Source organism: Rutilus rutilus (assembly GCF_951802725.1).
Source record: "Rutilus rutilus genome assembly, chromosome: 7".
Lineage (NCBI taxonomy): Eukaryota > Metazoa > Chordata > Actinopteri > Cypriniformes > Leuciscidae > Rutilus > Rutilus rutilus.
The window spans coordinates 43,131,017-43,146,559 of NC_140221.1; the positions used below are offsets into that span (position 1 = coordinate 43,131,017).

Consider the following 15,543-nt stretch of genomic DNA (forward strand, 5'->3'; position numbering starts at 1 on the left):
CATCATACACTTTTGCTTCTTCACACAGGTTGTCTTTCCAACAGAGCCTAGGACAGTGAAAAAGAGGATGCATATGGCTATAGATACATTAGCACATGCAAAAGTCACCGCTACGATATCAGGCCATTGTTATATGCGGTTGCTAAGATGTCATTTTTAATGTGTTGCTATGTGGTTACTTAGTCAAAAAAGACCAAAAGAGTCTCCATGAAATTCTGATCTACTGTAAAAAAAAAAATTAAGTACAATCAACTTAAATGTTTAAGTCTTTTCAACTTAAATTACATTAAAGAAAAATGAGTTGAATCTTGTATAACTTATAAAAACCTTATAAAAATATTTTAATGAGTTAACGCAATGTAAAAAACGTGTTATTATCATAACTTATTAATCATATCATTTATAATGACAACTATACTGGTATCTATAGACATGGTTAGTCTCTCCTTTAAAAGGTCTGAAGTATTTTTTCACCCATTCATCATATGTTGAAGCACGTCTCCTTAACAAGCCACATAATTTGAGGTAACATTCATATCTGGGATGAGTTATACACAATACAGTATGTTGAGTTATTGTCTTAATACTTAGCATTAGTAGTTAGTTCAAATAACTCAGCAACAGTAAAAATTACGATTAGCAAACTAATAAAAATGTATCTAATTTATCCACCAATATTTATTATTAATATTGAAATTTATCATGAATTTAGTCTGTCTGTCTATCCTTCCTTTCAATAATTTGAGGTCGGTAAGATTGTGTAATGTTTTTGAAAGAAGTCTCTTATGCTCACCAAGGCTGCATATACAGAAAAAACTGAAAAATTGTGAGATACTACTACAATTTCAAATACCTTATTTCTATTCAAATATATTTTCAAATGTAATTTATTCCTGTGATCAAAGCTGAATTTTCAGCATCATTACTCCAGTCTTCAGTGTCACATGATCCTTCAGAAATCATTCTAATATGCTGATTTTCTGCTCATTAAACATTTCTTATCATTATCAATGTTGAAAACAGTAGTGCTCCTTCATATTTTAGTGGAAAGCATGACACATTTATTTATTTTTGGATACTTTGATAAATATAAAATTGAATGCATCCTTGCTGAATAAAATTGTACTGACCTCAAACTTTTGAAAGGTAGAGTATGTATATCTAAGCCATTTCTTATATCTTCCAAATCTGAATGAGAAAATATTTCTATCACATAAACATTGAGTTTTTGTTCATTTAAAGTGCCCTGAGCTCCTTCTCTACTCACCAGAGTTAGCGTTGTCTTTGGTGACCATGGCAAGCTCTTCCTAACACACCTCAGAGAGCGCTGGTCCAAGAGACAGGTCACATCTGGACAGTCGAGAAAACAAAAAGAAATAAGATCTCCTATAAACCCTCTACGGATTCAGGATTACCACAAAGGAATTAACCTTTTGCCCTTCCACTACCACACTAATACCTCAACATGCATGCCTTTACTTTTAGCATCCACAGATACAGCACTATTAATGCTCCAGATGTTGCAAACAAAGAAGAAATGCAAAACAGCCAACCACAAATGCACTGATACACATTACGATATTGAGAGAACAGAAAGATGAAGAAACTGGAGTAGACGAGGGAATGAAAATGGGAGGTGGGCAGTTTCTTCCCCGGCGCTCTCCACAGGATGAATACACACACGATGCCTTTAAAAGCAGCAAAAATAACTCAAAGATCCCAAGAGACTTCAAGGCATTTTCAGAGGAAGAAAGACATCCTAACTGGCGCGGCCGTCACTCGTGAGGAACACAAAAACAGACACATCTGCATATCAAGAGTCACAAGCAATACAGCACAAACTACAGAAAAGAGCCCACTTCTCTTAGAAATGAGATAGTGAAGTCTTACCAAAGCTTATTAGACAATATTGAACTTACACTTTCATTATTTTCTTCTTTGATCACAGCAGCTTTTCCACTCACCGCTCCAAACACACCGATTACACATGACTGCACATTACACACGACAGAATCAGGCCTTTATGAATTAGTAATGTCTATTAGGCCATATGAGTAGTCAAGAATACACAGCAGTCTTATACCAGATATTAGTTTATCTTGTCTAAGACTATATACTGTGTGTGTGTGTGTGTGTGTGTGTGTGTGCATATATATATATATATATATATTACACACACACCTAAGTTATATAATACATTAAATTGCTTTAGATTTCCAAACATTCCTTTCGCAAATGTGTAATTTGCACCAAAAAAAAAAAAAACAATGTCATATTTGTGTCATGTAAAATGTAAAATGTCTATTTTAAAGCATCTATCCCACAAAATTAAATATATTAAATTCACAATAAAAAGAGACAACACAACTAGCATCAAAAACTGATCATTATAACTCGGTATTTCCTAACTAATTACGATTATGTTAAATGTGTAGCACTAAATACACAACAAATTATCATTTTCGCAGCCATTTACGAGTACAGCTGCATGTATAAAAATACATCTATCCACCAAATTCCAGTGAAAATAAGATTGCATTTACAAAAATGAGTTAATTAATCACCATCAATAGCTTAATTGTGTTTCAATGCTAACTAGGATTATTAAAACCCTACTAAGTAAACAAGTTCGAAGTAAACAACAACAGCAACATCAGATCATTTTGTCTGAAAACAAGTTAAGATGTTGCAAATTAAGGATCGCTACAAATCATCAAAAAGTGAAATTGGAGAAAAGGAATTATTATTACGTAGATATAAAAGTTATAATATATTTATCTTGTTCAGAAAAGAGCTTCTGTGAGAAACCCCCTCCTCATATACGCTGAAAACACACTAATGAATAATACACATGGAGCACTTACACACGTGTGTGTGTGTGTGTGTGTGTGTGTGTGTGTGAGTATAGGGAAGGGGAAAGAGAAGAAAAGAGTCGAGAGAGTGAAATATTCATGAGAAACGGCCCTCCACTCAACTCCTCCCCACTGATACAGACGCTGATTAGAATATTGTTAGATACAATATTGTTAGAGAAATGCAAACAAATTAGGCTGAATTCAAACAAAAAATATAGAATAAAATCACATTTAAAAGGCAATATTTATTTTATTCCCTTTAAGTAAGTTATTTTAAGTTATTGTATCCCACTTTTATAAATCTATTTATAGTACTATCATGTTTCTTTGCACAAACAAATACAGTACATAATTTAGTTCTACATGATGAAGGATATACGGATTTTTAATAGCAACCTGTGTGTGTTATTTTAAGAGAGCAGCCATACATCTGTGTTGTTTTATTTTCTTTGTTAATTTTTTTTTTTTAATCATTAGTCATTTATGTAGCTGTCGTTTGATGTCATTTTATTGTTATTAATTTATGTCTATATATATATATATATATATATATATATATATATATATATACAGTACCAGTCAAAAGTTTGGAAACACTACTATTTTTAATGCTTTTGCAAGAAGTCTCTTATGCTCATCAAGCCTGCAGTTAAAAAAAAAAAAAATAAATAAAAAACAGTAATATTATGAAATATTATTACAATTTAAAATAATGGTTCTCTTTTTTAATATATTTTAAAATGTAATTTATTTTTGTGATGCAAAGCTGAATTTTCATCAGCAAGTACTCCAGTCTTTGGTGTCTTATGATCCTTCAGAAATCATTCTAATATGATGATTTGATACTCAGTTATTATCAATGATGGAAACAGTTGTGCTGTTTAATATATTTTTTGGAATACTTTTTTCAGGATTCATTGATGAGTAAAACGTTAACAGCATTTATTCATAAAAACAGCATTTATTCAAAATAAAAACATTTCTAACAATATAAATCGTTACCATCCCCTTTTATCAATTTAACGCATCCTTGTTGAATTAAAGTACTAATTTCTTTAAAAAAAAAAATAGTTATTGTTCCCAAACTTTTGAACGGTAGTGTATATTGTTACAAAAGATTTCTATTCTAAATAAATACAGTTCTTTTTAACTTTTTATTCATCAAATAATCCTGAAAAAAGTATCTCAGGTTATAAAAAAAATATTAAGCAGCACAACTGTTTCCAACATTGATCATAAATCAGCATATTAGAATGATTTCTGAAGGATCATAAGACACCAAAGACTGGAGAACTTGCTGATGAAAATTCAGCTTTGCATCACAAAAATAAATTACATTTTAAAGTATATTAAAAAAGAGAACCATTATTTTAAATTGTAATAATATTTCATAATATTACTGTTTTTTTTTTTTTTTTTTTTTTTTTTTTAACTGCAGGCTTGATGAGCATAAGAGACTTCTTGCAAAAGCATTAAAAATAGTAGTGTTTCCGAACTTTTGACTGGTACTGTATAAAAAAAAAAAGTCTTTTACATTACTTGTTACATTACTTAATTCCTTGCTGTTGCAATGCTTGCTAGTGTTGTTTTATCTTATGATTGTATGGTTTGAAGGGATGTTTGTTTTCTTGAGTAAGAGATTTCAAGGTTTTTACCGTCACAGGACGATATTGTGAAGAAGTCATTTTTTACTGTTCTTGCTGTGGTATAATAACACGGATTTGTACTGGTCAGACGGAGTCAGAGCATCGGGATCGGGATCAGATCTAATATATCTCATATTTCTGACATGGAGATCCATCCGACCCAACCACGATTTTTCCCAACCTTTATCCAATCTTTAGAAATAATCAGCATTCCACCAGTTCGACACGGTCCCCTGCCGTTAAAGTCACCATGAAATCAAAATTGACAATTCTTATTTTTTATGGAATATTGTGGTGTTTATTATAAATGATTTATCTGAGCACTTTTTATTAATGTGCCCTCGTAATCTTTCATCAAAATAATTTCCCCTCCCTCTTGCAGCGTCATCTCTTCTCTTCTCTGATGATGTGTTTACTGGCGCGAGGGCGGGACAACCTGTCACTCACATGAGATCGACCAATAGCAAACCACAACCATCCAATCAATTCCCCATGGACAAATATACGTCGCAACTTCCATTTAATGGTGACTTTAAGTGTTTAGTCTCCCTTCTGACTCTGTAAGAGTTACATCACCATCACTCTGCCTTCTCCTTTGACTGTAGTTTAATCTGTCCGGAGAGGTACAGTGTCCTGGTTCTGTGGTCCTCCATTGAAAATGATGCTGAGCTTGAAGTGTTTTCACTGACTCTGATGGTGAGTTTCCTCGGAAAAGACACAGGCTGTGTGTAACGGACTGACACAGTCAGAGGAGCTCTCACCACTTCAACTCCTACAGGTGTAGAAAACGAGGATGAAACGACATTGGGAAAAGTTGTTATATATAATATAATAGTAGATTAAAAAATAAATCTATAATATCTACATTATAAATGTAGAGCAAAAGGGCAAAGGGTTATAAATATACATTTATAAATATATTAATACTATATAATATAATATTTATTACTCTATTAAATTATATACACACATATATATATACATATATATATATATATATATATATATATATATACAATTTATTAATATATTATAAATAAAAAAATATATTTTACTAGTATATTAAAATTATTTTTTAATATATATTATATTATGTTAATTTTTTATATATTTTATATTTAATTTTATATGAAATAAATAATAATAATAATAATATATTATTTTAAAATATAAATTAATAATTATATACTATCATTAAATATATAGTTTATATATTATTTATATATTAATATATTAATACTATAATATATTATAAATAATTTAATGTAATAATAAATACAATATTCAAGTATCTAATTCTAGTATATACTTAATAAATTATATAATATTGTCTGTGGCCCTCTAGGAGCTGAGTTTAACAATAACACTTTTTTTTTTTTTATTGTATATAAAATGAATTTGATAAAGTAATACATCAGAAATAAAAAGTCTGAGATAGGCTATTTACACAATGCTAAATTTTGCAGTGAAAGTCATTATACATTATACATCCTATGGACCAACAAAGACATTTATGCCATTCCACTGCTGGTGTGAATAGCCCTCCAAACATTACTTACCATTGTGCTTCTCCATCTCTGCCATGCATCTGGAGAACATCCACAGCATGTGCGCGGAGGGACGGGTAAACCCCAGCCAAGAAAACACATGCAGAGGGCAGAGGTCACCAAACACCCAGGCACATCTCACACCGCTGGACCAAGGAACAGCCAGGCTGATACATCTCTCTGAGACAGGATCTGGGAAAAAACAAATAAACCACCAGCTGAAAGGGTCCTGCATTAGGACAAACACCCTCATGTAGAGTAAAACGCTTTTCACAGCCACTGATATGAGTCCGTTGAGTGTCATTGGGTCCCTTACCATGGGTGATCTCTAAGTCAGGCTGAGCCTCAGGCCTGAATTTATTGTTTGGAGAAAGTAGAGTGAGTGTGGTGGTCCATACGGTCTGCTGATGTCTGGATGCGGTTAAAGTGAGATCCACCTCCACTCCCGCACTAACGGTCCTGTACTCCAGCACTCTGGCCTGCAGGGAGAACGTCCCTCTCTTCAGCTCATCCACGGGCTCGGTCAGACTCAAGACCTCACGGACACTCAACAGACCTGCAGGAAATAGAAGTCATTCTTATCTGAGTTAACTCAAATGAAAACATGTTCATTACGTTAACTGACATAAAATATAAAAAAATAAGTTTAAGGTTTTTTTTTTTTTTACATTTCTCATTTAGTTAAAAAAACTCAAATTTAAAGGAGCTGTATGTAAGAAATGTATTTCAATTAATCATAAAATGGCCCTGATATGTCACTAGACATTAAGAAATCATGTTCATTTCAAATACTTATATCACTGACAACAGTAGTACGGCCAGGATATTGTCATTTAAAAGTGAAGTTGCAGCCCTCAACTGATGTTGATGTTGTCATGTTGTGTTTTGGCCTGAAGCGCCACCCTCCACCTATCTACCAATCACGAAGTCAGTAGTGTTTTGGCATCGGGGTTGCCAGCTCAGCTCTAGTTACCACAGCTGCAGCTACAAACGTTCCTGCTGGATCCTGCAGCCTATCTGGCAACCTCCAGTCAGGGGGGAGGGGATACACCGCTCTACAGTAATTTAAAAGTGATTGCAGTACCAGTTTTGGCCACAATCTTACATACGGCTCCTTTAAATAAAAATGGATAAACGAATAAAAATGACAAAAACCCATTTAATTGTCATGCATATGAACACACTGATATTCATGCTTATTCTCATTTCTCTGGTTAAGAACCTTGAGCATTAAAAAATGTATTTGTAATATTTGATCTGGATTATTGACATTTATTATCAGATATATATAACTACAGAGCTAGTCTCTGATTCAGATTGGTCAAAATAAGACTTTCTGAGGTCAATTACTCCAAATGGCTGTTTATTTTGCTGACTGTACATTATCTCTGACTTATTTACACACTGAATGATTTGTCGTAAAAAAAAAAAAATATATATATATATATATATATATATATACAGTATATATTGGAATTATGATTAGAATTTGTATTGTATTGCAAATCTTAAAGAGGTCAAATAAAAATATATATGAATAAAATAAAATCACACTGGACAAGAAGATTTTGGGACAAATATATGCAGTAGAATCTTATTTAATTCCTAGATTATTCCTGTTTGAATCTAAATTATGATAGAAAATGATTTATGATTTTTGCCCCTTTTTTTTTTTTTTTTTTTTTTTGTGCAAGGGTTGTGCTCAACCCACATGCTGAAAAATACGATCTTACCCAAAGGGCTTAGATTGAATCTCTCTGAGCACACAATCATGGTGAGCAGTCTGGTGAAGAGAGACTCGGGATAGCACAAGGGAACATCTCTGAAGACACTGTCAGGATAGTCCCAACCGTAACCCGAAACACTGCAGAACCTCCTCAAAGACACAGCATCATACCTACAGATGACCAAACAATAACAGGTTTGTTTACTTATTAAGGACTGGAAAATATAATGAGTTTCAATACGCTTTTTAGCATTATGACATATAAAATGCTTGACAGATGTTTATTAAAATACAATCATTTAGTCTGGAAATATATATAAAATAATGTAAAGATATGAATAATAGTTTGATAACTTACATAATAAATAATACATTATTATTTAGTAATAAGATCAATGCATTCAATTAAGGTTGTCTTTAAGTCAACTTACTTGCAGTTGATCAAAGTGAAAACAAGCTCGTCATTTGTGTCTTTGTTTTTCCACATTTTTCCTCGTTTTTTGCGGAGAGATTCATGAAGGTATCTGGTCATAAGGTAAACAGAACCTGGCAAATGTCTCCGGGAGTCAAAGACTGTGTGAGTTTTAAAGGAGATGTGAGAAGTGTAAAAGACTGAATGAAAGAGGTACACCAAAGTTACACCTGACACCACAGCCATAAATGTGCTAAAATTATCCATATTCCGGTCCATCATTAACATTCTTTTACAAAAACATGTAAAGAGAACCTGTTTATGATGTGTTCAAAGTTCAAAGTAATTTCATGCTACTACATTGTTGCGCGTTTCTTCTTTCTGTTGACATTTTTGATCGTGCTTATGAAGAGCTTTATCGCTCTCTAGTGTCTGGGAATGCCACTGCAAAATCACTGTAGTGTCAAAGTGCCAAAGTAACAACCTGACACGATGAACTTTACTTTTATATTAATTATGAACTAAATGAAATTATATAATTGTAAATAATTAAAATAATTGAGTTATTTGAATAACACAAATTGAAGAATACCCATGAAAATTATACGAATGAATGAATTTATGAAGTAGCCTGTAAGTATAACATTAATAATAGCATAAATTAAATTATGGAATTTAATAAATTATGACATTTTAGTTACCATATTAATTGTATTGGTTATTACTGTATGAACATTTCAATAATAATTGCTAATAATAATAATAATAAATTGTTAATATTAGTTTTAATATTTTAAACTCTAATAAAAAATTTATTATAGAAATAGATTCAATTACACAGTTTATTAAATGTATTTTCTGTAGCCTATTAAATCCGATATCATCACTCATGTGTCAATCATCTGATCAATTAAAGCCGCATCGATCTCAGCTGCGCGCGCGATAAAGCGCCAGATCTCGAGCTGAGTCGGTTTGACTCGCTTTTCCCTGCAGTGAAGTCATGTGTTTATTTGTGCTCCTGAATTTCGCTTCAGGGATCTTTCTGCTTCTGAGAGGTCAGATGAAAGTCTCACATTTAACTTTAGCCCACTGTAATATTTTCCTCCGCTTATTTATCTCGTTCAGCTATTGAGAAACTGGTGCAGCAAATAGGTGTCGATGAAGTCACTGCATACTAAATTACAAACGAATACTAGACTATTTATCCTGTCAGAACTCAGAATATATCACTTTATTTTCAAACACTTCTAACTTTAAGTCGTTTCAGTTTCATAGGTACGTGCTTTAGTTAGGTTAACTTATTTCTGAATGATAGTATCTTAATAAGTTATATAAATAACATATAAATAAATATTTATTTCATATAAAATTTGAAAATAGTATTTTTGAAATTTTTCATAACAAATGTAAAATTCAATACCTTCAATAAGTTCGCTTTTTTAAAAACTTTTTTCACTTCAGCAATAATCTGCCAAGTGTGGCCTTTAAATAGAGACCAAACTGAAGTATGTGCTCCAAAGCATCCAATATTTATGACAGTTAAGTTGGAAATGTCCTTTTTCAGGTCTATGCTCAAAAAGTGAATAAATGGCTATAACTATTATAACTACTGCATTTCATTTTTGACCGCCACTCGAAGAGCACCAGAATGTTAATCACATTTCTTCCCAACAAAACACTACCATGATGTAGGCCTATAAATTGTGCTTGTACATCTTGATAGTATTTGTTGTAATGCTTTTGCGTTGATTTGATTTAAATAAGAATGTAAAATGAGTGCAATCCAGTATTGAGGATCTAATGTTGTGCTGTCTCTGCTCTAGCTGAATGTGTTGTGGCTGCAGAGGCTTCTGAACATGTTCCCCTGCACTGCAGATTGGGCTTCAAGCCCTGTAAGGACGGATCAGAGTGTGTTCTCTACAGCCATGTGTGTGATGGTGAGAACGACTGTGCTGATGGCTCTGATGAAGATGAATGTGCATCTGTCTGCAGCATGGGTATGTTTTTATACATTTGTAACAAACATTTTTATTAATACTTGACTCCCAAATTGATTTCCAGAATACAGGGTTAATAAATTATAACAACATGCATCAATATTAGGGATGCATGCACTGATGTAGTGGCCAGTAATCGGTATCGGCTAATAAAAGCAATTATTTTCTCTATCGGCCATTGGCCGATTGTTTAAAAACAGCCGATGATCAGGGCCGATTATATCCTGTCAATCAAAAGCGGGTGGGAAAACGTGTCAGACTGCAAGTCATGCTGTGTGTGTTTAAATTTGTCATAAAGACAAGCATTAATGAAAACCGCAAATCTGAGCTGTAGCTATTCAAACATTTCAGTTTTTGTGTAATTATTACATCTGAAAATAAATGGCATTTGAATATAATAGTTTGGGCTCTTGTACATTTTAACCTCTAATATTATAATGTATCAAATGACAGGGTTTACAGCATTAGTTCGAAGTTTTTTTATTATACATTTTTTTTTAAAGGGGTGGTATAATGCCCCTTTCACAAGATGTAAAATAAGTCTCTGATGTCCCCAGAGTGTGTATGTGAAGTTTTAGCTCAAAATACCCCACAGATATTTTTATAATGCATGTTAAAATTGTACATTTTTGAGGGTGAGCAAAAACGCACCATTTTGTGTCTGTCGCTTTAAATGCAAATGAGCTGCTGCTCCCGGCTCAGAGGGCGGAGCCTCAACAGCTTGTGTCCTTTTACCTCACACAGACATGCACTGAAAATTTCAATAACTTTTAGCCTTTTATGTTCAAACCAGAGTCAGACAATGATGGAGAGACTAAAGAAGTGACAACATGTAGAATGCAACAGGACATTTCTGAATGGTTAGTTGATGAATTTATGTAGCTTATGTGTAGTTATCTTCTAGTCATTGATTAGCATATTCTGTCTTGATAATCTATAAATCGTGTTCAGGGGTTTATGTAAATTTTAGGGTTGGTGATGTCACTAATCCGGGAGGAATGTCTTGTAGTCTCTACCAGCCGTTTGTTGTAGTCCTTAAAAAACAATTTCTTTAAAAGCAAATATCTCCCTTTGCTTTGAACTTTGAGCGTTGTAAATTTGCAGATGTTGTTAATGCTCAAACAGCAACATTGCACACTAACTAAAGTTATAAAAAGTGAAATCATAATCAACCACCCCTTTAAGAAAATCAAACTATCCGTATCAGCAGATATCATTCCGAATAATCTGCTGTATCGGAGGAGAAATTTAGTACTGGTGGATCTCTAATCAGCTATGTGTGTTTTAGAGGACTTCAATATGGAGCTACTTAAACATAACATTACTTAAACATGTCAACTATAGTTGCAAAGGCAACATTTCTCATTTTCATTTAGTTTAACTTGATATACTAAAATAAAACTAAAAAAGAAGCTAGAAAAAAAGAGAGAAAAAAATACCAAAAACTACTAAAAATTATAAAACTTTAAGTAAAAATGAAACCAGAAGACATAAATAACTATAATACTATCTCAATTATAAAATAAACCTGAAATGCAGAATTTTTTATAATTTCTGGCCTTGGTGCTCATATTAATTGGTTAATGTCTGATAACCACTTTTTAGATTCATATAGATCTAATTGTTATAGTCCCAGTATTCAATGCAATTACATCAGATGTAACTAATTAAATTACAGAAAATGAAGAGATCCCTTACTTTACTTTTTCAAGGGAAAAGTAATTAAATTACAGCAATTAATTACTTGGCAATGCATTACATCAACACTGGCCACCTGATTAATTTATTACGCTATTTATCGCAGGCTTCTAAGAATGCTGTAATAATTCCATCTGTCCTCAGGTCAGTTTCAGTGTGCTCATGGGAAGAAGTGCATTGAGCAACGGCAGAAGTGTGACGGTGTGGCTCAGTGTCAGGATCGCTCAGATGAAGTCGACTGCTTTAAGGAGGGCTGCGCTCTTCGTTGTGACGAAACCCGATGCATCCCAGAATCCTTCATCTGTGACGGAGACGCAGACTGTGCGGACGGCAGCGATGAGGCCAGCTGTGGTAGGAGTTTTGTTTAGGCTTATGTATTACTGGATTCTAGCTATGCTAGAGGAAGTGTAAAATCATCTGCTTGGACCATTAATGGGCTCAGAATGGAGCCTAGCATACTGATTATGGCATACTATTATAAAATGGTAGTGAAACCGTATGCAACAAACATTTTCAAAAGCAGCATATTTTTGTCAAATGATGTCATTACGTTGCATACTTAATTTGGAGAGTGGCAATTAATCTCAATGGATATAACTGGTTATTTTAATGTAACACTTGTGGGAAAAGAACTGGTTGTGCAGACTCAATACAAGTATATTTCTAAAATAAAAATAAAAAACTTCTTGCAGATAATATATTAATGAAAAGACCACTTAAGTGTACTTGGAGTACACTTTCATGACTTAACAAAAAGTGCACTTTGTAATGTCACATTAAAAGTTGTACTTAGTTTTAATCCGTAAGCACTTAACCTCTAAAAATAAAAATAATAATAATAATTCCTTTCCTTTTCCCTTAATCCTCCCTTGTCTGGCTTATGCTACTCTGAGCAATGCCTGCACTTTGTATTTTGAGCACTTCTTGCATTGTTTTTGCCTCTTCATGATGACTCGCTTAAGTTAGTCCTAATTTGTAAGTCGCTTTGGATAAAAGCGTCTGCTAAATTACTAAATGTAATCTTTGTCATGCTTTAAAGGCGCACTATGCAGTTTCCGTTTTTCTCAAACAGCGACCCCTTAGAGTCGCTGTGGAGTACTTGTATTTAACGTTACTGTCGTAAATGCCACTCGTGCAGAGCTGTCTCTGCACTCTTCCGACCGCGCTTTCTTCGTCGACTCTGAAATGCGTGCTTGTCTTCCACAGAGGCTGCTTCATATGTTGTTGATGTATGTGACGTCATGCCGTAAAGCAAGTCGTGATTCTCGCAAGATTTGTCGGGGCGCCACCTCTCAAACTTGCATTGCTGGTTTTGCCAGCGCCGTCCCCCCTCCTGCTTTGCTATCGGGATGGTTCGCCCTACTACAAGTTCGTTTACCATCGAAATGATTTCGAAGCTGTTATATTAAAGGTGCATTGCGCAACTTTTCATGTTAAAAATACCCGTTTTCTAACCCATACATGCTTAAACAATTGCCTGATGGGCTGACTGAGCCCTTCTCTGATCACTGCGATTGCCTCTATAATCCTGTACAGTAAAATAAATAAGAGGGATTCGGGTCGGAATCTGAGACTGGGCGTGACGTCATGCGCGTTCACGGCACGCTCATATGTCTGGCAGGTTTGTGATTGTGTATGCGCCGACGCCGCCATTCTCCGTAGAAAATGGATTCTAAGAGACCGGCTTGTAGTTCATTTCAAACACCAACGCAAACTCCACGTAAGATAAAAAAAAAAAGAGAACTTTTGTCTAGTGCAACCAAAAGGTCCAAATTGGAGTCAGACAGGCGTCGGGGTAAGACGAGAGTAAACATAGGGAAGGCTTTCAACAAATGGAGAGATCTCCGGTCTGCTCTAGGGCTCAAACGGGATCCTCAGTTGGCTTTTTTCTTGATAAAAAGGTAAGATATATCCCATTCTCTAATGTCTGATACGGCCAATAATGACAATAAATGACGATCCATAAAATGTGTAATGCTTTAGCGTAAGCTAGATAAATGTACAATCGGAATAGGTTTTACTAACTTACCATTGTCAGTGATCAGGTTCAGAATGATTGTGATATAAAATGCTGATATATAAGTTAGATACTTAGACACAAATTTTGAGCAAATTACTGCTTAATTACGATGTATTGCTATTGGAATATGCTACTTAGCTGATCAATCAAACAGGCTAAACCCCCGCAAATCTTCGGCGGATTAGCCTGTTTGGCTTTTATGGTAACGTCATAGTGCCACTTGATTGTTTATTACCTTGAGACATTTGGGTGTACTTTGTTGACCGACTGTGTATGGTATGGTATCATGATTACAATTTTGAGCTTTTACAAAGTTATAACTTATATTGTTCATGAACGTGTTTCCATAATAATAGTCATAAGTGGATACAGTAAACACATAACACAGTTCAACATGGAGATAGATGGGAATAAAAAACGAAGTTTTCTACTACCCCCATTTTTTCCCTCACACATAAGTGTGTTATTTACTCAATTGCCTTTCCTTTCACATATTTTAAATTACTTGCAGATTTAAAACTTTATTACCTCTGAAGACATTATGATTGTAAACAAAAGATTTGTGCGGCTGATGCTCCTTGGGTTATGACCAGCTCGAGCTCGTGCAAGCGTGCGTGTGCGTGTGGTCCGTGAGCGTGCACACCTCTGGTTGCAGTTTCGCTTGCCGCCAGAGGGGGCGTAGTTCTGCGAAAGCTCAGACTCTCGCGCAATGCACCTTTAAGGTACAAATCTTGCATAGTGTGCCTTTTAAAGAAGTACACTTTTGTTGTGTTGACTCATACTAGAGCGCATGCGAATGTTAAGTATTTGTTTATAATTTTACCTGATAGGAATCCAACCTGATTTAGATAAGGTTCAGCGGGCTCACAACGCTTGGTATAAATGTTCTGTCAACTCCGGTCTTCAGAGCACACAGTGAGCTCTGGTCCAGAGACACGATACCATAGAGCAGATAATATGCGCAAATTGGATTAGACCACAAAACATATCGGACCCATTTTAATCTGCACAGTATGCTGGATTTTAGAGCGATATGGAGATTACGAGGAAACTGCGGCTTTGCCGAACTCAACGGCTCTGACCGAACTGTGCTATAAACGAAACGCCATTGGCTATTATAAAAAAGGGGAGGAGCTGTTCGATATATCCCGCCCTGTCTTCCTGTTTCAGTGGAAATAACGTCAAAACATTGAATAATGCTGCGCGTTTTAAAAAAAAAGAAGAAAAAAAAAAGGTAATTGCGAGTCTCTCACATTTCGGATTTTATAACTTGCCATTCAGATTTTTCCCAAATGCAAGAATGTCAGAATTGTGTTTCCTCTTGTCTTAGATGTTAACCCTAATGAATATGAAGTCATCACTGAGAATGAAGTAAAGTCAGCGGAGGATGAAGTCTCAAACGCTCCTGCAACTAAAGGACCTCTGCACTGTTCTATCGGCTCTAGGCCATGTAGAGACGGGACGGACTGTGTGCTGTTTAATCATGTGTGTGACGGCGAGTTTGACTGTAAGGACGGGTCTGATGAAGACGAGTGCCCTGTGCAGTGTGAATCTGGTGAGGAAACCACATACAGTAGCAATACTCACATTTAGGCACTTTTACTTGTTGAGAAAATGTCCTCAATTCCTGCTTCAGCGTTAA

General features: G+C 34.6%; 2 protein-coding genes across 4 annotated transcripts in view; one reads left to right on the forward strand and one right to left on the reverse strand.

Annotated features, from left to right (window-relative positions):
• On the reverse strand, nt 1-8,585 carry LOC311293734 (uncharacterized protein). 3 transcript variants are annotated; one of them, XR_014627959.1, is made up of 8 exons: nt 8,206-8,569; nt 7,782-7,945; nt 6,365-6,604; nt 6,061-6,240; nt 5,078-5,273; nt 1,268-1,350; nt 1,131-1,188; nt 28-47 (listed from the first exon to the last, which is right to left on the reverse strand). XR_014627959.1 is itself a non-coding variant. In XM_084414218.1 (5 exons), the coding sequence occupies exons 1-5, from the start codon at nt 8,472-8,474 to the stop codon at nt 5,080-5,082; spliced, it is 1,047 nt and encodes a 348-aa protein (XP_084270344.1). In that variant the 5' UTR covers nt 8,475-8,585; the 3' UTR covers nt 4,286-5,079. The 3 variants fall into 3 exon arrangements, 1 of the variants encoding a protein (XP_084270344.1); XR_014627958.1 differs by lacking the exon at nt 1,131-1,188 and having other exon boundaries at nt 1-47; XM_084414218.1 differs by lacking the exons at nt 28-47; nt 1,131-1,188; nt 1,268-1,350 and having other exon boundaries at nt 4,286-5,273; nt 8,206-8,585.
• Nucleotides 6,084-15,543, forward strand: part of lrp13 (low-density lipoprotein receptor related-protein 13) — a gene marked incomplete at its 5' end in the record, with an annotated part of 22,347 nt that continues 12,887 nt past the window's right edge. Inside the window, 6 exons of the mRNA XM_084414260.1 lie at nt 6,084-6,301; nt 6,476-6,570; nt 7,811-7,969; nt 10,010-10,183; nt 12,026-12,232; nt 15,232-15,456. Of these exons, the coding sequence (XP_084270386.1) occupies nt 6,084-6,301; nt 6,476-6,570; nt 7,811-7,969; nt 10,010-10,183; nt 12,026-12,232; nt 15,232-15,456 (1,078 nt within the window). The remainder of the gene's footprint in view (nt 6,302-6,475; nt 6,571-7,810; nt 7,970-10,009; nt 10,184-12,025; nt 12,233-15,231; nt 15,457-15,543) is intronic.